A 22840-nucleotide genomic window follows, 5' to 3' on the forward strand; every position below is an offset into this window, starting at 1 on the left:
TAATTAGCTCCGCTTGTCTATTTTTCTTTATTATTTTCTGCACGAATTTTGGGACAGATAAACAGCCCATGTGTTCGTATCTCCCTGTTTATATGTGTGCTGTACAGTGGCTCCTGTTTTACCACCACAGCACGAAATTGTGACAAACAAGTTGCGAATGGCTTAATGTTTCATTAGGTTGCTTGCAAGAACACACAATAAATTTGACTTCTCTGCAAGCCATTGAGAGGAAGGTAGATGAGTTCTCGGGTGTGGAAAACGTGGGACTTGTGAAGGATAGGCAAGTGTGGCATCATTAGTTATATCAATTACTTCAGTCTCCTGGACCTGGCTTGATAGCCTCCAGAGGAATTTTTCAGGGTCAATAGACATCCAGTGTGAGATGCTCCCTTCTGAATACCACTAACAATTTTTTTGGTTTATAAAAGGTAACATATGTACAACCTAACTGTTGCTGACATGCGTTCACAGTTTCATTTTAGGGAATTTTCTTTCTTTCCACTATTGGTTTCGAGCCAGCAAAATCAATCTGAAAATTTTTTTCACTCAGACGTTTTGCGTAATCCACATTGCCCCAAAATGAGCAATAAACCGCATCACATTCATTCACACCCAATGTACAGAATCTCACTTGAGAAATTTGGCAACCAAAATCTCAAACTGGCTTCTGCTATGACCAATGTCACCCCAAAGCGTTATTCCCAAGCCGTTATAACAATGAAGAATTTTGAATATAAGAATTAAAATGTCAAAACTGACAGTTGGACAACAAAACATAAGGTGGTGAGCACAGGTATGATGATGAACAGGGTCTGGTGCGATGCAGTTTACATTCTAGGTAACCAATGCTGGATGAGCAAAAGTTTATGGAAGGTGGGAGGTGAGTGACTTTCCAGAAGAGCGTTGGAATACTGGAGATGTTAAAAAAGCATGGATGAAGATCTATGCTATGATTATAACCGGAAGCAAGGATAGAAATGGGTTATATTACAGAGGCATTTGTGAAAGAGTATGAAGAGTCAGAGTCCAGTTCAGGCTGAAACAGAATGCTGAGGCTGAAAATTCTCAAGTATAGTCTGAAGCAAAGACCAGGGATCAGGGTGGATTCACTGACACAAAAACAATATTCATGATGGGGACCAGAAACAATGACTTCAGTCAGCCTTTATGTTTAACTAAGTTGAAATTACACCTCTTCCAGTATTGAAAACTGACAAAGAGCTGAGAGGCAGGAGAAATGCTGGTGAGATAAAGATGAGTGAGATGGAGATGGATGTTATCAGTGTACCCGTGGAACCTTTTTCGTTGATCCATGTGCATTGTAGCACTGGCCATAACTCTAGATTTGCATTTCAAGCTCTAGCTTTGATGTGTACAAACTCTTACAATTATATATTAATTTAATTTATAGTGAATAACGTAAGTACCAGTGTAGCATGAATGGCCATTATTTGTTTAAAATTTCCCAAAAATCAATCAAAACATCACAACAGTCATTTGCCCTATCAGCAGTCCATCTCTCATAATAGTAAAAGAAAAGTGTGTAAAAGTTCTGTAAACTAATTCTTGGGATTTCTGCATTGCTGGCTAGGCCAGCATTTATTGGTCAAACCTAATTGTCCTTGAGAAAATAACAGTGAGTTGCCTTCTTGACCAGCTACAGTCGATGTGGCGTAGGTACACTGTGAGTGATATAAGGGAGAAAGTTCCAGGATTTTGATGCAGTGACAATGAAGAAATAATCAACATGTTTCCAAATCAGGAGAATCTGTGACTTAGAGAGCAACTTGATATGTTCCCAAGCATTTGTTTAGAATATTTCTCTGTTGGTGGAGGTTGTGAGTTCGAGAAGTACTGTTGAGGGAACCACAGAACGTGCTTTCGATGCCAATCATGATACGTGCTTTATGAAATAGAACTAAACAAACTCTGCTAGATTGAATTACAATATTTTATTTATGGATGTATTAGTTTAAATCATTGCAATGGAAAATGTACCAAACCCATTCACCACCTTCAAATACCTTGTATTTACAGCTACAAAAAGACAATACATGTTATTTTTTTTCTAACTTAACACTTCTTTTTATATCAAGCAGATGGTTTTGCCACACCTTTCGATGACATGCTATTCACAAATAGGTAAGATTCATCCTACATAATTATAAAACAAACTTTATTATCGTGACAACGAACTGGCATATTTCAGAATGAACAATGGTGCAATGAACTTTTTACTTGTTCAGTTACCCACATACAGCCATTTATTTGTTAATTGTTACAGAGTCACATTGATTTTCTTTTGTTGAATTTGCTTTTATCAGCAAACTAAAATCTCTTTGCCAGCTGCCATTCTGTTTACCTTAATACAATTGTGTTTATACATTTATTGCCAAGTGCTTCCACATAACCACATCATTTGTTTTTATGATCAACTGCCTTTCAAAAAGACAGATAAGGAATGGAATATTTATAGGGGCTTATTTTGTCACCAGCACATCTAAGTGAACCTCAGATTAGATGAAGGGAGGCATTCTGAGTAATGTCTCTTTCTGAAAAATGGGCACTTCTGTGCAAAGAATTGGCAACTAGCCATCAGCCAAGCCTAGTTTTGGAATCAAAGGGTCCAACGGCACAGAAACAGACCCTTTGGTCCAACCTGTCCATGCCAACTATAATACCAAACAAAACTAGTCCCACCTGTCTGTGCTTGGCCCAAATCCCTCCAGACCTTTCCTATTCATGTACTTATCCAAACGTCTTTTTAGATGTTGCAACTGTGCCCTCATCCACCACTTCGTCTGGAAATTCATTCCACACATGAACCACTCTCCATATAAAAAAAAGTTGCCCCTCGTGTCCCTTTTAAAACTTTCCCCTCTATCTTTAAAAATATGACACCTAGTCTTGAAATCCCCCTTCACAGGGAAAAGACACCTGCCATTCACCTCATCTATACCCTTGATGATTTTAAAAATCTGTATAAGATTAATACCCCTCAACCTCCAACACTCTAGTGAAAAAAGTCCCAGCCTTTCCAGTCTCTCCCTATAACTCAAACCTTCCATCCCTGGCAACATCCTGGTAAATCTTCTCCGAATCCTCTCCAGCTTGGTAATTTTCTTCCTATAACGGAGTGACCAGAACTGGACACAGTATTCCAGAAGAGGCCTTGCCAATGTCCTGCACAACCTCAACATGACGTCCCAATTCCTACACTCAAAGGTCTGAGTAATGAAGGTAAGTATGCTAAAAGCCTTTTTAACTAACCTGTCTACATGTGATGCAAACTTCAAAGAATTATTCACCTGAACCCTTAGGTGTCTCTCTGTTCTACAACACTACCCAGGACCCTACTTTGAATAAGTCTTGCCTTTGCTTTACCAAAATGCAATCTGTCACATTTATCCAAATTAAATTCCATCTGCTACCCTTCAGCCCACTGATCCAATTGATCAAGATCTCTTTGTAATCTTAGATAACCTTCAACACTGTCCACTATACCACCAATTTTGGTGTAATCCACAAACTTACTAACCACATGTTCTATATTTTCATTGAAATTATTTATATAAATGACAAACAAGAGTAGACCCAACACTGATCCCTGTAGAACACTGCTGGTCACAGGCCTCCAGTCCAAAAAACAACCTTCCACCACCACCCTCTGTCTCCTTCTACTGATCCAGTTTTGTATCCAATTGGCAAGTTCACTCTGAATCGCATGTAATCTAACTTGACTAATTAGTCTACTATGTGGAACTTTGTCTAAAGCTTTACTAAAGTCCAAGTAAACAACATCTACTGCTCTGCCCTCATCAATCATTTTGGTCACTTAAGTAAGCTCAATCAAGTTTGTGAGACATGATTTCCCTCACACAAAGCCACGCTGACTATCCCTAATTATTCCTTGTTTCTCCAAATACTAAACCCTATCTTTCAAAATCACCTTCAACAACTTTCCCACTACTGAAGTCAGACTCGCAGGTCTGTAATTCCCACGCTTCTCCTTACAGGTCTTCTTCAGCAAAGGTACAACATTAGCCACTCTCCAGTCATCCAGCACCTCACTCGCATTTACAGATGATACAAGTATTTTTGAAAGGGGCCCCACAATTTCCTCCCTAACTTCCCACAACATCCTGGGATACACCAGATCAGGTCCAGGAGATTTATCCACCTTTATACTTTCCAAGACCTCTGGCATATCTTCTTCTGTATTGTGAACTATTTTCAAACATCAATATTTATTTCCCTGCGTTCTGTACCCTCCAGTAATTTCTCCACGGTAAAAACTGATGCAAAATATTCAGTTAATATCTATCTTTCCCATCTCAACATAAAGATGACCTTGTGGAATCCTTACTGCTGAATGACAGTGTATCAGCATACCCTTAAGAGGTATGCTAATGACATCATCACTGTATCATGTCAGGTTAACAAACAGTATAAATGTCCGATACTCCATCTTACCCTTAGGATCACTTGAAGCATGAAATGCCACTTGAAGAGCACTCCTCTGTTGTATTAGTTTAATGTTAGTCCAGACACTTAAGTGCCTGTGAATGTAGTGTCTGTACTTAATAGTTAACTGTAATAAATGTCTATTGGATTCTTCAATTCCATGGTATCCACATTCAATTTCTTAATATATGAGGGATAATGTATTAAATGAGGTGAGAGTGATAGTCCTTGACATCAAGACTCCATTTGACCAAATGTGGCATCCAGTCACCCCAGCAAAACAGGAATCAATGGGAATCAGAGGCAAACTTTCTCCTGGTTGGAATCATACCTGGCATGTAGAAAGATAATTGTATTTGTTAGAGGTCAGTCATCTCAGCTTCAGGATATCTCTGCAGGAGTTCCTCAGAGTAGTGTCCAAAGCCCAAACATGCTCAGCTGCTTCATCAATGACTTTCATCAGAAGTGGGGATGTTCGCCATTGATGGCACAATGTTCAGCACCATTCGTGACTCTATCGACAATGAAGCAGTCCCTGTTCAAATGCAACAAGATGTGGACAATATCCAGTCTTGGGCTGACAAGTGACATGTGACAAGTGACATTCACACCACACAAATACCAAGTAATGACCATTTCCAATAAGAGACAATGTAACTGCCATCCATTGATATTCAATTATGTTACCATCACTGAATCCTTCACTATCAATATTCTGGGGGTTATCATTGACCAGAAACTGAACTGGACTCACCACATAAGTACAGTGGCTAGAAGAGCAAGTCAGAAGCTGGGAATACTGGGACAAGTCACTCTCCTAGCTCCCAAAAGCCATCTGCAAGGGCAGGATTGCCATGGAATGCTCCCCATCTGCCTGGATGAGTGCAGCTCCAACTACAATCAAGAAGTTTGACATCATCCAGGACAAAACCGCCTGCTTAGCACATTCATAAATATTCACTCCCTCCACAGACCTCAGAGGCTGCAGTGTGTACTATCCACAAGAAACACTGCAGCAATTCAAAAAATATCCTAAGACACCACCTTCCAAACACATGACCACTTCCATGTAGAAGGACAAGGGCAGCAGATACATGGGAACACCTTCAAGTTCCTCTCCAAGCCACTCACTATTTCTGACTTTGAAATGTATCACCATATCACTGGGTCAAACTCCTGGAGTTCCCTCCCCAGTGGCATTGTGGGTCTACCTGCAGCACATGGACTGTAGTGTTCAAGAAGGAGTTCACTACTACCTTTTCAAGAGAAACTAGATACAGTCAATAAATGCTGGCCCAACAAGCAATGCCCACACCCCACAATCGAATTAAAAAAATACACAAGCATTGCTGCCGTAGGAAAAAAGCACCCTGCTGGAAGCAAAATCAGATCACATGGAGCCAAGAAAAATAGACATCTTTCAGACACAAGGACACAGAATGAACAATGGAATACCATGGTGATGAAGGATATCACCAGGGTTAATGAAAAGAAATAGTGATAGCTGTCCCTGGACCATGACTTTCAGTGATGAGATAGAGACTCGGCTGAAACAGTATTTGGGTAGCACAAGGTACTTAAGAAGGAAATGACAAAATTGTGCCCGGATGAAAAGGATGTATTTTGTAACAGCCATGACCATCTCTTTCAAAATCCAGATACAGCCAAGAATTACCAGGGCTAATGAACCTATTTCAGGAGATCACTATCTCCTCATGAAGAACAGGAGATAAACATCCCAGAATTTCTCTGCTCCAAATTGGCCTTTTTCTTAATCATTTCTCTTTGCTATGCTCAAGAATTCCTGTGGTTTTGAGTGGGATTGGACATTTATATTTTGTGATGCATAACTGTGTGGAATAGCCTGTATAGCCAGGGGCAGTCTTGTAGAGTAATGATGTTCACATCAGAAAATACACGCAATATGTGACCCTGACCAGGTCAAACGTTCTGGCAGGTTGAAGAAGCAGAACCTCCTATGAAGGTCTTATGTGTGTAGATCGCAGAATCACAGAAGTATTATGGTGCAGGAGTAGGCCATTCAGCCTATCTAGTCATTACTGGCTCTTCAAATGAGCATCATGACCTTCATTTGCCATTGTCCTTCATTTTTTTTTCCTAAACCCTTGTTTATTGTTTCTATCCAACTTGGTCTCTAATGCCCTTTTGAATGCCTCAAACTCAAGATCCTTCGCTGTAAGTGAACAGTACTTGCATAAAGACAATGGGCTCAAGCAGCGTGCTTTTGGTAGACTACTTACGGATTCCAGCAACAAAAAACCCTCTATAAACCAACCACAAAATAAAACATAGTGGCAGTGGAAAGGAAAAGCAAAACTACAATGTTAATAGTTAAAAAGAACATCCAATTTACAGAGGTAAAGAAAATTTCAAAGACTCACTAAGATGTCAAAACATTGCAACAGCAGCAAAAGCAAGCTGGAAAACAGAGCAAGAGTCCAGACAGCAGGAAGCAAAGACCCAAAGTCACAAACAGCAGCAGAACATTTCCAGATGCCGAAACAGTTCCATGGCTCGGGCGTAGCATGGAATCTATCCTACCATTCCCAAAAACATTCCAGGTGTGGAAGGATGCACCGTTTCTAAATGCCTCTGGTGTAGTGAGACTGAGGCACACCAATGAGAAGGGTGTCCACTTGGGGACAAGGGCAGGGCAGGGTGCCACAACTGTGGAGCCGTTCCAAAGCATCCTGTCACTCAAAACACAGACAACCTGCACATAAAGGGAGAAATTCTGAAAGCAACACTGCATACAAGAGATTGAAGGACCACAAGAACGTACCATAAATTTCCTGGGGGAAAATAAATGACACCAAAAACAGATATTGACATATAAAGCTTTAAGTGGATGTCTACGCCACAGAATTCCTTACAGTGCAGAAGCAGACCATTCAACCCATCGAATCCACAACAACACTCTAAAGAGCATCCAACCCAGACCCAGGCCCATTTCTGTAGATCTGCATTTTCTATGGCTATTTCACCTTGCCTGGGCAATTTAGCATGGTTAATCCACCCAACCTGCACATCTTTGGACTGTGGAAGGAAAGCAGAGCACCCAGAGGAAGCCCACACAGGCATGGGGAGAATGTGTAATCTCCACACAGACAGTTACCCAAGGGTGGAATCAAACCTGAATCCCTGGCACTGTGAGGTAGCAGTGCTAACCATTGATTCACTTTGTCACCCAGTGTTTTACCTAAGATTTAACTAAGTAGCAACTCTCTGAAGCCTGTATCTATCAGACCAAGTAAAATATCTTCAACAAATCTCATTTCAGCTGCCATTTATGAAGTTACAAGGCCTTGGAAGAACATAACAAAAAGTAAAAAGCCAGCTCATAGCCAAGCTGAAATATAAACAACCAGGAATCCTTGAGCGTCCCTATATCATTCAAAATCAGGATGTCCTTTACAGAGTAGAAGGGCATGCCTAAAGCTAAGATTGATCAGTGAAGCAGAGGAGATTGCTGATGCTGAACACACAAATTAATTTCCTAAGTCAATTCCCAAAATTTTTCTTGGGATTGGGAAAATTAAAGGCTGATTCCCATATCAGCTACAAGATGATGCTAAAGCAATTAACCCATGATTAAAAATTTCCTGGTCAAATCACCAGGATCACTATTGATACAGAAAAAAGCAAATCTTGAGGGTATTTCTATCACCTATGGCATTGCATTTCAGGATATTCCTTGGTATGGTGGATCATGTGGGCAAGATCCTACCAGACTTAGCAAAGGTCAAATGGGCATTTCAGGCACAAAAACAGAAATTGCTTGACCTGAAATGTTAACTCTGATTTCTGTCCACAGATGCTACCAGACCTGCTGAGCTCTTCCAGCAATTTCTGTCATTGTTTCTGATTTACAGCATGGAAACAAGCCCGTCTGTCCAACTCGTCCATGCCGACCAGATATCCCAAATTAATCATGTCCCATTTGCCAGTATTTCGCCTATACCCCTCAGAACTCTACCTATTTATATACTTATCCAGATGCCTTATAAATGTTGTAATTGTACCAGCCTCCACCACTTCCTCTGGCAGCTCATTCCATACACACACCACCCTCTGTGTGAAAAAGTTGCCCCTTAGGTCCCTTTAAATCTTTCCCCTCTCAGCTGAAACCTATGCCCTCTAGTTTTGGACTCCCCTCTCCTGGGAAAAAAAAACTTTGACTATTCACCCTATCCGTGCTATTGTTGAGTCAATTTCATTGCTGTGGATCTGGAACCACACGCAGGCTAAACAACATAGATTTTTACAGCAGTTGTTACATCGTCACCATTAGGCTAACTTTTTATTCCAGATTTTTATTCAATTCAAGTTTCACTATTTGGGACTCTCCAAACCATTAGCCTGGGGTTTTCTGATTACTAATTCAGTGGCATTACAACTATGCCGCTGCCTCCTAACTTGCTAACTACTGAAAGGAGGTTGCAAGAGAAAAGGCAGGCCTCAGAATGGGATGAAGCATGTTGTCAGATCTGGAAACAGTGTCTGAAAGGATGGTCAGACGATATGTACAACAGTCCAATATCTTGCCTGTATTTTTAACAAGACAATCACCTCACTGTGAGTGATGAGACTTAAGAGTCTTTGGCAAGGAACTATTTATACCGAGAGCCCTGGTGACTTGGTATTCTTCAAAGAATACACCAAGGATATATAGAAACTACAAAGTGTTGTGTCAGAACAGAGCAATCAGTCTTCTGACCAGGCATGCTCACTCTGTAGAAGAAATAACTGATTCATTGTGATATAAATAGCAAAAAACAAAAGGAATCACAATTAGCACCTCCCTTTCCTTAATGACTGTGGTCAGTCTTGAGAAAGATTGTTTGATTTTAAGAAGAATATATGATTATCAATTCCTGTTCAAGATGGATTAAAGTTAATTATTTGTGCAGCATCATCGCAGAAGCAGCCATCAAATCCCTTAAGAGAATTTATTCCACAGAAGGGATTGCAGGCACTATATAGTGTTTGACAATTAGCAGCAATTTATGAATTAAAGATTCTAATATTTCTCAAATGGATGTGACTTCATTCATGTTACCAATTCACCTTGGTATCCTCAAGCAAGTGGAAAGGCTGAGATAGGTGTAGAAACAATTAAAGAGTTATTAAAGAAAACCGAAGCGTTAAAGACCTAAATCTTACTCTTCTAAGAAAGTGGAAACTATCGCTCATTCTCTTCACTGTTGCCACAAATGGGAAATTGTTGTAGGGTGAATCCTCACCAGTCCTCACTATGTTGCATGAGCCATCTTGTAAATTTGCTGCCACATCTTTCCTGGTAGGGATCAACAAGTCCCTGACTGAATTAAAGCATTAGAGAAAATCCACGTGGTGGTTTAATGAGAAGAAGTTCTTGCCTTAAACAAGTTCTTGCCTATGATAACTACCATTTGGAAGTTACATTCATCTGATAGTGTCTGTAACAATAACTGTGAGGGAGACCCAGATGACAGTACTTACCCCTGTGAGATCCTGAACTGTTCTCCCACCACACACAGAAGACATTATTGTTGGACTGTGTTGAAGTTAATCTTCAGCATTAACATTTCAGACATTTAAACCTTTATACTTCAGAAACCTGCTTTTCAAATCCAATGTGAAAATGGACCTTAGTGGAATGCATTGCCGGAGAGGGTAGTGGAGTCGGCCTCATTAGGGGCATTTAAGCAGCTGTTAGATAGGCATATGGATGATAATATAAGATAGCAGTGGAGGTTAGATAGACCTTAGGTTTAGGGTAAAAGTTCAGCACAACATCGTGGGCCGAAGGGCCTGTGCTGTACTGTACTGTTCTATGTTCTATATTCTATGTTCTAAATACAGTAGCAGGAAGAAACAACACAGTTCCAAACAAAATGATGTAGCCTGATTGTATTTGAGTTGATTTTAATTCCGCAATTCAGACAGAGGATTATAATTGACTTGCAAGTAATGGAGTAATAATGATATAAGATATTGCAACATACCCCACAATGAACTTCTTTAATGTCATTGCACTTAATATGCTCTTATATATTGAATGTAAACATACTGTCAAATTGATCAGTGTTATTTTTGTTTGTTTTTAGGACATCCTATCTTCCCAGAGGCTGATATTCCTTCACCATCAGTGCAACATGCTGAAGAGGGAACTTTCCACACTACATGGCTGCCTCAATCATCTTCTGCTACCCTGCAACCGTTGCCACAGTGGTCACCATGTCCCGAATACCCCTTACATGAGACAGTAAACCCCTCATACATGCAAGACATGTGTATGCAGCCTGTCTGTTCCAGTTATGCAGTTGTGGGACCTCCCTCAGTGGTGTCTTACACTCCACAACCATTGTTGAGCAACTTTGGGATGAATTGTCAGGTACGATACACCCAGGATTTTCATATGCTGACACAAAGTATTTGTTATAAAATATATTAGAAGACACATTGGGGCTGGGGACAGGATTGTGCTCACTACTGGCTCATTTGGTATAATACGGTATACACAAAAGTTATGGGTTTCTTCTTTTTGCACTCATGGGACATGGGCACTACTGGCTGGGCAGGCATTTATTGCCCATCCCAAGTTTCCCATTATAAAGCTGCCTTTTTGAACCATTGCAAACCATGTGTTGTAGGAAGACCCACAATGCCCTTAGTGAGGCATTTCCATGATTTTGACCCAATAACAGTGAAGGGATGGAGATATATTCTCAAATCAGGTTGGTGAGTGGCTTTGAGGGGAACTTGCAGGTGTTGGTGTTCCTGCTGCCCTTGTCCTTCTAAATGGAAATGATCATAGCTTTGGAAAGTGCTGTCTAAGGATCTTTGTCAAATTTTTGCAGTGCCTGTTGCAGATTTTATACACTGATGCTACTGCACATCAGTGGTGGAGGGAGTGCTTTGTCCTGGATGGTGTCATGATTGTTGAGTGTTATTGGGGCTGCACTCATCCAGGCAAGTGGGGAGTATTTCATCACACTCCTGACTTGTGCCTTGTAGATGGTGGTCAGGCTTTGGGAGTCAGGAGGTGAGTTACTCACCACATATTCCTAGCCTCTGACCTGCACTTGTAGCCACTGCATTTACGTGGCAAGCCAAGTTGTCTTTCTGATCAAGGGTAAACCCCAGGATGTTGATACCGGGGGATTCAGTGACGGTAACACCATTGAACGTCAAGGGGCAGTGGTTAGATTGTCCCTTATTGGAGAGGGTCATTGCCTGGTATTTGTGTGGTGTGAATGGTACTTGTCACTTGTCGGCCCAGTCTGAATATTGTCCAGATCTTGTTGCATTTGAATGTGAACTGCTTTAGTATCTGAGGAGTCATGAATGGTGCCGAACATTGTGCACTTGTTCCAAATGGTGTATTTTAAGGAGCATCTTAAAAGAAGAGAAAGAGAAAGGGTTAGGAAGTGCCTGAGCTGCTGAATGCACAGCTACAGTGGCAAAATGATTAAAACTATATAGTCTTTTCCTGAGATACGTGTTCTGCTTACCTGTCTAAACAGTAGAAGCTGTTATTAAATGCCTTGTTTGCTGCTGGACACAGCCTTGATGACTTCAGTGATGTCTCCATCAGTGCTCCCAAACACATCTGCAATGCTCTGTCATATCCATTAGCATAAAAACAAATTGTTTATGTTGCCACTTTCACCAGTGACATCTGTGTCTGATCATTTCTGCTTTCTGTACTTAATAAGTCTGATTGGAGGAGGGCTAGATTGAAAGGAGATCAGATAGAAGTGTTCTGAATTGTGAGGAGTGTGGATAGAGTTGATGGGAAATCCTACTCCAGAAACTTTGAGCACAAAACCCTAGGCTGGCACATGAATGTAATACTGAAGGAATGCTAACATCTCAACTCAACCATCATAGAACGCGACGATAAAATGTTGTGGATGCTGGAAATCTGAAATCAAAACAGAAAGCTCTGGGAAGACTCAGCAAGTCAGGCAGCATCTATTCATATTCCGTCACTGTTCAAATGAAATAATTTTCAAGTGAGGCATTTTCAAAAGGGAATTAGAGATATTTTCTCTAGAGTGTCGAAGGATGATGGGTGACCTCATAGAGGTTTATAAAATCGTGAGGAGCATGAATAGGGTGAATAGCTGAGGTCTCTTTCCTAGGGTAGTAGAGTCCAAAACTAGAGGGCATAGGTTTAAGGTGAGAGGGGAAGGATTTAAACAGAACCTGAGGGGTAACCTTTCCAAGCTGAGGGTGGTGTGTGTATGGAATGAGCTGCCAGAGGAAGTGGTAGAGGCAAGTACAGTTCCATTTAAAAGGTATCTGGATGGGTATATGAATAGGAAGGGTTTAGAGGAATATGGACCAAATCTTGGCAAATGGGACTAGGTCAGATTGGCACATCTGATCAGTGCAGATGAGTTGAACCAAAGGGTCTGTTTCCATGCTGTATAACTCTATGACTCGATGACTGTTATTTGAAAATCAGCAATGTGAAGGGTTGCAGGGAGAAGGCAGGAGAATAGCATGGAATGAACCAGCATAGACATGCTGGGTTGAATGGCCTCGCTGTGTGCTGTAACAATTCTGTGATTCTGTGAACTCTTAGGGGGTGGGCTGTAGAAGCTTGAACATGATTTTTTTGTGAGGTTTTTTTCTTCTTAAATGTAGGAAGATACCTACTCCCTGCTCAGTATCTCATGAGTACCACTGTTGGGATTGATGGCTCATAACTGGAGACTAAATACACCAGCTGGTTTCCTAAGCACTGTTCTAGTTAATTAATGAGAAAATTGGCAAAAGGAAATGCAATAGCACGTTTAAAGTCACAGAGAAAGGATGATTTTAATTGGTGCAGCAGTGTTCATTCCCTCACGAGTTCCAGAGTCCTTTATCCAGTAAAATCTTTTGTAATGAAGTCACTATTGTAATGTTAAACATGGCAGATGATCTGTACACAGGAATATCCCACAAACAATAAGGACGTAGATGACCTGATAATTTGTTTATTAGTAACATTGGATGAAGGATGAATATTGACCAGAACACCCAGGGGAATCCTTCGTCTCTTTGAAAGAATGTCGTGGGCTTGATTACAGCTAGTTAAAGGGCTTCAGTTTAACCTCTCACGCTGTGTAGCTGTCCCTCAGTATTGGACTGGAGTGTCATACATGCTTTTGTGCTTGTATCTCTAGGACTGGAGCTTTCTAAGGCAAGAGTCTTAGCAGTGAGCTCCACTCAAAGCCCACAGAGGATAATCAGCATATTAGTCACTGCTTACAGATGTGTTTGAAAAGAATTTGCAGCTGTTAATATTTGCTCTGATTTCTCCACAGTCGAGGGCCCCCACACCAGGTGGTGTTCCACAGTTGGACCTTGCAGATCAGCAGCCTGCGCTCAGCTACTTCTCTTGGAGCCAGACACTTTCATCGCTACCGGCACCAGTGGCGCCGTGTCAGAGCAATTCACTGCAGCCTATGCCACCTCAGTTTGTACCCCTGCCCATTTCTGTTCCTGAGCCTGGGCTCATGGAGCTGGAAGATGCCAGAAGGACCATTGCAAGCATGGCCATTGAAAAACTGCTCCAGCAAGATGAAGACAATGACACGTATGTTTCTTTACAATAGAGCCAGACAACAGAAATAAAGGTCTAGAATAGTATGAGTGAGCTGATTATGCGGGAAATCCATTGCATTGTCATTTAAAGAAATTTGTGGCCTGTGATGGCTGTTTCAAAGAATTCAGTATTTATCTCATTGTTTCTCATATTATTTTGAGGGCTAAATTTTTTTTTTACCAGTTTAAAAGCAATGATTTCAGAATAGTCAGAGAGATTGTCTCGTTACCAAATGGAGGACCTATGTTTCTCGGTTCCTGACTTGCAATAGTTTACTTACGGATTGGATTAATGGTATTGCTCATATTGAATCAGCAGCACCTCCCGAAAGGCACTGGTCAACACTGATCTGTCAACCGCATAATAATTTAAAGTACCCCTAGCTCTTGTCCACTTCTGTCAGAAATGGTTTGTAAAAAGACATAATTAGGAAATTTCCTACTCAGTAGAACACAGTGAACAATCGCCAAAGTTGAAGCATATTCACAACTCTTTTGCATTTTATCATTGCCAATAGAGCGAAGTGAAAAAATATTTCACTAATCTTATTTGGTTGTCAGACCCTTACTACTTTTTAAAAATATTGCTGGAAAAGTCATTGTGTCAAAGGATTTCCTATTGCACTCAGCATTATAATTCACAGTAAATTAGTATTCTTGTCCTGATGAAAAGCAATACTATCAAACGGCCTCAAAAGCAGAAGTTGCTGGAAATACTCAGCAGGTCTGACAGCATCTGTGAAGAAAAAGATCAGAGTTAACATTTCAGATCTGGTGACCTTTCCTCAGAACTGGGGATGTTCTGAGGAAGGATCACTGAACCTGAAATATGAACTCTGATTTTTTCTTACAGATGCTGGCACACCTGCTGAGCATTTCTAGCAACCTCTGTTTTTTTGTTTTCTACCAAATGGCCAATTTCTGTGGTAGATTGGTTCAACTCAGGGTGGTCATAAAAGAATCTGTTTCACACAAGTATCAGTATTTTGATCCAACAAAACAGTTAGAAAATCTGTTGCAGAAAATCAAGTGAACAACTTTTAAGATAATTAATTTGTTGAAATATTTTTGCATTTATAAAATAAAAACACATTCTAGCTAGACAGCAAATTTCTGACACCAGAACCTTTTCCTTTTAAGTGATTCTGCATTAAGCTATGCAAATAATAGCCTATCATTACTGAATGTTTGCTTGGGCAAACTTTGAGCATATTGAAATGAATTATAGCTTGTAAGGAGATTGTATGATTAATGTCTCACCTTAACTTCAAGATAAAGGAGATTGTTTTATTTAATTGAATTGGCAAGAAACCTGTTAGAATAAAAATCCCTACCATAGCCCATAGTAATTGCTCTTACCTGCTTAATGGATTCTATATATCTACCAGAATTTCCCGAATGTTGGTGCAAAGGAACTTTAATTGTGCATTATTTTTTGGCAATTGTATGAAAGAAAAATCATGCAATGAAGTTCTTTAGAATTATTCCAAAAATAACTTTGAATAAAATTGCATGAATATTATATTATGCTCTAAATTATTGTTATTAGATAACATTCCTAATCCAAAAGACATGTTATGATATTTAGTTGGTCAGGATCCTCTTGTCAGCCCAACCTAATGTCAGTTGTCTTCCATGTGGTAGCAGTCTTACAGTGTAGCATTTTTTTGACAATAATATGTTTGATTTCTGTTGTAGCTTGAGTAGCCAAATTGGCTAAGAGACAAATTCATAGTTTTAATACATAGTTCAAAAATCCTGATCATAGAATAAAATGATCATGATGCATTTAAGGGGAAGCAAGATAAAACACTGTGTGAGGGAGAAAAAGCCATCCAAGTTTATATGAATAGGATTAGATTAAAAAAGGGCGAGATAAGACTTGTGTTGAGCGTAAACACAGACATGGAATAAATATTCTGTTCTGTGCAACATATTCTATATAATTCAATGAAAGTAGCAATGCTTTATAATGTTTCAAGTTTTGTTTGAATCAGTATAGTTGGTTTGAACTGGAATTGTGAAATAAATGGTCCTTATCTTTCAATGCTGAATTCACTTGGCTCAATTGAAGTGATAGGTCTAAAGAAGGAGTGTAATGATCTTCTGTTTTAGTGTTATTGTATCTCATCGTCATAAAGTTCAAACTGTGCTCCCATTTAACTTTTGACACAATTTAGTGAAATTAAATCAACCAGAGTCGAATTAGGTGGCACACTGGTTAAGAGAAATGTAACTCTGATGCTAGCAAATAGATATTGGCCTCAAGAAGGCGCCACTATATTGGCTTTTTCATGCCTGTGCCATGTGACTTCAAAGCATCGGAAATATGTTTGCATCAATTTCATCTTATTTGTTTATGATTAAAGTCATATTCTCTGCTTTAACAGTTGCTAAACAACAGTCAGCAATTGTCAATAAATTGAAGTTATGTGTAACTTCTGACTTTGAGAATTTAATGTTTTACAGTACAGGGAATCAAATGGCAGTTTTTAGATAAGCATTCAAGTCTAAATAGAACCACAAAGGAAAGGTAGTTTTGTCTTCTTTGTTCTTCATCAAAATAGTCTTATTCTAATAGATGTGTGCTTTTTCTATTTCTGAGCTCCTATTTTCTCCTCATAGTGATGAGTCAGGAAGAGCAGGAATCTGAAATATATTGTCTCTTAATGGTTAACCAATAATAATGTTTGGCCTGATACTGACTCACCTTCCATAGCAATATGGTGCTGTGGAAGGTGAGTCAGTAGTTAGCACTGTTGCCTCATAGTGCCAGAGATCCAGGTTTGATTCCAGCCTTGGAGACTATATGTGTGGAGTTTATACGTTTTCCCTGTGTCTGTGTGGGTTTCTGCCTGGTGCTCCAGTTTCCTCCCACCGTTCATAGATGTGCAGGTTAGGTGGATTGGCCATGCGAAATTGCCTGTAGTGTTCCGGTAAGTGCAAGCTAGGTCGATTAGCGGGAATGGGAAACATGGGATTACAGAGATAGAGTGGGAGGCGGGATGCTCGTTGGAGGGTTGATGCAGACTTGATGGGGAGAATGACCTTTTATTTGTACTGTAGGGATTCTACAATTCAGTCCTTTGTTAAGTTGGTACTCTATCAGAGATCAGCAACTTACCATATGGGGATGTTAAATATATATGTGATTTAAAATCCAAACAACTAAGTCTCTGAGACAGGGTATTAATGCCTTCTAGACACTGATTAATCTGGCACGATCTTCAGGAGAGGTTTCTTTACCCAATGAAAATGATATGAGTGTTACAACAAGCATATTTGAGACAATTAGCCCAGAAGCTAGGTAAAAGCATGAAGGAGTTGAAGAATATTAATAGGGAGGAGTTGGAGGAAGCTAGCATGGATCATAAACACCAGTGCAGACAAGCTGAGCCAAATCGCCTGTTTCCGTGCTGTTTATTCTGTGTAAAATATCCTAACAGAAACATTTGAGTAGTCAGCAAAAAATTTTACCTTGGCCCCAATTGTTGAAGTACCGTAATCAAAAGAGAATATGGCTTTAATTCAATTGATAAAAAGAATATTCTTCTTGCAATATTTACAATTGTATTTGTGCTCCATGTAAGATTAGTCTTGTTCTAATAGAGCACCTGTAAAAGCCAATAAGTGGTGGGTTATCTCACAGCATATGTAAAGAGAGACCAAAATAAATACACATTTGCACACAGCCTTCCTTCAGTCTCATGAGTTTTTGAGTCAGAGAAGAGTGGAATTAAAATAAATCATTTTGCAAACACTAGTCACTTCTATATCAGTAACTTCAGAAACCTGAATTGTAGAGGTTTTCTTTAGAAACCTTCGGTTCAACTTTCAACTTATTCTTTAAATAAAATAGCTTCTATTTCAGGGTTTGATAGGTTCTTGTGCAGTAAAGACTCCAAGATATATGTAACCAAGGCAGGTGAGTGGAGCTGAGGCCCAGATCAGCCATAATCTATTCGAATCATAGAACAGACTTGAGGGCATGAATGGCCTCCTCCTGTTCCTGTGTTCCCAGTATATAGCAATCATTGGACAGTTTTACAGAAAAGTGAAGGTAGAAACACCATTAAAATGCAATTTCTGAGAAACTTAAAAAAATTGTAGGAGTAATAACTTTTTGTGGAAGTTGATTTAAGACATTATTTGACTTATAAACAAACCAACAGTAAACTAGATGATCCTAGTTTAATGCCACAATACATTACCTGTGCGTTACTTCATTGAAAAAATACAAAGGTTGAAATTTGCCAGAATCTTCTCTCCCAACAGCTTCCTTCCCCTTTGATTTGTTTAAGATTGAGATTGTTTTATTTATGTTAGTCACACCTCTCTGCTGTTGTTTCCTCAATAAACCTGCTCCTTGCAATCTATGAAGATTAATGAATGAGAAAGAATATGGTATGATAATACAAGATGTGCATACATTCTTACGGAGGGAGCAAATTGAAACCTTGAGTACAGCCAGCAAAGTGGATTGAGGAATCCCAATGACCGGTTATAAATTTGTTTAATCAATTTTCTTATTTCATAACATAATCATCCCAATATTGATATTCACTTGGATGTCTCAGTGAGATAAGCCAGGATTCATAATAAATTCTGATATAAAATAAAACAGAACCAAAAACCCAACAAATCCAGATTCCCTAAAATTTCCTTCATCAATGCAGAAACTGTAGTATGAATGAGGAGTGAAGCAGTCAAGTTAAAAACATTGAATTCTCAAGTGAGAGAGACTAGTCAAGAAAGTAATTCAATATTGCTTCAGATTCATAGCAGTTACAAAATATCTCCAACTCAAGTGTTACAAAAAACATTGCTAATTTAAGTCTGTTCATTGTTGGCATATATCCAACTGTCAGTAACATGAGTATGATCAGCGGTTAAATGCTCGTAAGTGGAGTTATGTACATAATAAAAGTATAACACAGAGCTCATTATATAATTCTGTTGTCAGCTCAATGGGTGAAATCAAAATCTCCAGAGAGGGAACTTTACCTTTAGCATTGTCTGATTATGTGAATACTTTTTCTCTTTTTATTAAATTCTCCCATTGCCTCATTGTGTCTATTATTAGCATTAAGCTTTCTTGACCACCTTCTGCAGCATAGCAAAGTCACAAAAACCAAAAATAGGCTACCAGGTGACAATGGCTATTTTACAACTGGTGAAAAAGCCAAAAATCTAACTAGCGTGTGTAAGTAAAATTATCTATCCCACTCCAAGACCTAGTTCTCAGAGCACTGAGGCATTCAAGTTTAAATTCAGACAATCCAACTTGGACTCTCACCAGATGGAAGTCAGCAACCTGACCTTTAGGGGCTTTTGGCAAACAATGCACACTCGAAGCAGGTTCACATTGGAGCAAAGGTGATAATGTGAGTGTAAAGGCACAGTAACATTTCCAGGGAGTCATTGTCATGAAGAGATTTCAATAATTTTCAAAACAGAAAAGAGAAATTCATGTGTCTTAAAAGCAGCATATGAGTCTCACCTGATTTACAACATTTCTTAATATCCTTAATTGTTGATGTAATTTACGACTTAATTTTGACAAACCTTTTTTCTGTAGGCACATAGGCGATGGAAGAGGAGAGACTGATTTATGATTTTGATCATTTTTAATGCGCTACCAGCAACTGTCAATACAGGTGCTAACTGTCAACAAACCCTAGGCTCCTGATGTACTGCCAATGTCTGTACAAAAGAATTATTGTCAGGAAAATCCATTTAGAAATATCCATAGCACAAAACTGGAAGATTCCCATACCAGTTATGTTAAAATTGCTGATGGTTTACTTACAAAATTTCAGTTTGCAAGTTTCGCTGTTACCATATGCACGTATTTGTACTGTCTTTCATTTTATTCATACCTACATTTTAAAAGAAAAGTCTTGGAATTTGGTACAAAGCTCACTAAGAGATTTGGCTGCATATTAAGATACAAGTGGAAGCAAAGTTGGTGATAAACTCTTCTGTGTAGCTGTCAGTCTTTGTGTAAACTAGTCTTTTGCCCTCCTTTCTGAACTCAGTGTCTCCTGGAGCTATTCAATCAAAACAGGATCCAAATTCAATTAATAATTAGTTTCAATTAAAATGCCCATTTATTAATCAATGCAAAAAAAAAATGTGGATTCTATAAAGAGAGAGCAATCTAATACTATCGAGGAAGGGCTCTTGTGCTGCAGTGATAATACCCCTATGTCTGGGTTCAAGTCCCAACAGACCTAAACATGTATTGTAACGTGTCTGAACAAGAAGATTAACAATATCTAATACTGACTAGGGGTGATTCTTGTGGTGTAGTGGTAGTATCTCTATCTTTAAAACAGGAGACTTGGCTTCAAATCCCACTTGCTGCAGAGGTGTGCCATGATACATCTGAATGGGTTGAATAAAAATATCTACAATCATCTGCTTCCAGAATGTAGAGATGGACAATAAAACGTTGGCCCTGCAAGTGAAGAGTGCGTCTTGAAAGTGAACAATCTAATGCTATCTAAGGTGGGGGGCTCTCGTGGTGCAGTGGTAGTGTCCCTACCTCTGAGAAGGTCCGTGTTCAAATCTCACTTGGCTCCAGAGTATTATAACAACATCTCTGAACAGTTTGTTTGTTTGGAAAATGTCTCATACTGTGTGGGAACTAAAGGTAAAAATCTAACCCCGGCTGTTTCCGATGAAAATTCACGTTGACATTTGTCTCTACAAATTGATCAAAAATTCAAACTGTTTCATATGCAGAGAATGAATTAACATCACAGTGGCAAACAAACCCTAAGTTATTGATTGTATCCAGCTCATGGCAACTCCGAACTCACTTATTAATTGACTAGGAATCCTCCAACTCAGTTTCTACCATCGTTCAATAGAAATCATCAAACATGGGCGAGGAGAATTAAGAAAGTTTGACGCAATTTCATGGGCTAGATTTTTTTGGCTGCTGGCACGCTTGTTTTGGTTGGGGGACCCACGTAAAAGATGCCTATTAACAGGCCCCCTGTTTCCCATCCACCCCCTGAGCTGTGCTCTGTACAGGAGGGTGAGTGAACTGCCCAGCAAGCTGCCTATCCTTGAGCCTATTGAAACCTTTAACTGCTCAATTTAATAACAATTAAGGCCCTCAATCCACTTAAGCAGAGCAAAGTGAATATGGAAAAGCTCTTAAAATATACTTTCTGAGCAACTATTAAAAAATGGTAGTAATGACTTTGTAGAGGTTGATTTTTAAAAGCAGTTTGATTTATACTTTCTAATCAACCTGTTCAAAGATGTCATTACACACCCCTGGAGTAGGTGGGTCTTGAAAGTCTCCTGGCCAAGAGGTAGGAACACTACCATTGTGCCACAAGAATCCTAGGGTTTCATTTATAAGTGAACAGTATGCTAAATGATCATGGTTTGGTGTCACAATTCATCACCTGTGCTCTAATGGGCAGTGACAGGTGAACAAAGTTCAAAGGCTAGTTTTGAAAGGATTTCTTTGAAAAATCAGAAAGAAAGGAGGCAATTAGCAAAAGATGCTCTATGCACATCAGGGGGCACCTTCCAACTTGTCATCCCTCCCTTTGTTCCTTCCCACTTGCCCTCAAAAATCTGTCCACTCTCCCAACGCATGATCCCTCATGCTGTAACAGTCTGGGACTTTTACTGTGAAAGTGCTCACCACTGGGTTAAACCTGCTGCTTCTGTTAGGACTGTTAAAGATACCAGCCAACTAGACTGGCCTTCAACTCTCAAGGCTGCTACTTCCTGTCCACTGATATGAAGTCAGTCTGCCAGGCAGTATGACCCAGCCTTGTTGTGGTATTGCCATAGCGACAGGCTTTGTAACAAATCATTTTATTCAAAGCAGCATTTCTTTCCAGGGTGTAAAATCCAACCACATATCTACAATACCTTGGAATCATGATTCCAGTTGTGATGTAATTTTCATTGCTCCACCATTGGAACTGCACTTTCTGCTACCTGGAAGCCAAGCTCTGGAATTCCCTCCCTAATCATCTATATCTCTCTCGGGCTCTGTTCTTATTTAAAGCATCCTTGTGTCTTACTTCTTTGGCCAATTATTTTAATATCTCCCTCTGTGGCTTGGGTGACTCAAAACCAAATTTGTTTGGTAACCCTCTTGTGAATTGCCTTGGGATGCTTTACTATGTTAAAGGTCTGGTATAAATGCAAGCTGTTGCTGTTGATGGAGAAAATAAGACCAAATCCAAATGTTTCTGTATGTCAGTTGTGGGTTAAAAAATATCAGATCGAGCTGTTCACATGAGCCTTACAGCTATATCACCAGAGGCCTGGGCGTGTGATCAACCACACAGAACCATAAAAGGGGCTAAGTTAATATTTGAAATTGATGGAGTGGCACGGTGGTTCAGTGGTTAGTACTACTGTCTCACAGCACTGGGGACGCAGGTTCAATTCCACCCTTGGGTGACTGTGTGGAGTTTGCACATTCTCCCTGTGTTTGCATGGGTTCCTTCTGAGTGCTCCGGTTTCCTCCCACAGTCCAATGATGTGCAGGCTAGGTGGATTTACCATGCTAAATTCCCTCATAGTGTGCAGGGATGTGTAGATTAGGTGGGTTCCATGGGGATGGGTCTGGGTGGGATGCTCTGAGGGTCGGTGTGGACTTGTTGGGCTGAAGGGCCTGTTTCCACACTGTAGGGGTTCTATGATATTCTATGAGTGGGATTGTCACCCAACTAGCTCTCTTTGCAACTGTCTTAGAAATAGTGTTACTGTGACTCTTTCTCTTTCCTTTCCT

General features: G+C 39.8%; 1 protein-coding gene across 1 annotated transcript in view; it reads left to right on the plus strand.

The window, feature by feature from the left end:
* The window catches only part of LOC109927133 (NF-kappa-B inhibitor delta-like), a 126383-nt gene that overhangs the window by 70170 nt on the left and 33373 nt on the right, over positions 1–22840 (plus strand). Inside the window, exons 3-5 of the mRNA XM_020527050.2 lie at positions 2100–2142; positions 10575–10861; positions 13788–14059. Coding sequence (XP_020382639.2) covers positions 2100–2142; positions 10575–10861; positions 13788–14059 — 602 coding nt within the window. The remainder of the gene's footprint in view (positions 1–2099; positions 2143–10574; positions 10862–13787; positions 14060–22840) is intronic.

Source organism: Rhincodon typus, chromosome 32 (genome assembly GCF_021869965.1).
Source record: "Rhincodon typus isolate 14 chromosome 32, sRhiTyp1.1, whole genome shotgun sequence".
In the NCBI taxonomy this organism is placed as follows: domain Eukaryota; kingdom Metazoa; phylum Chordata; class Chondrichthyes; order Orectolobiformes; family Rhincodontidae; genus Rhincodon; species Rhincodon typus.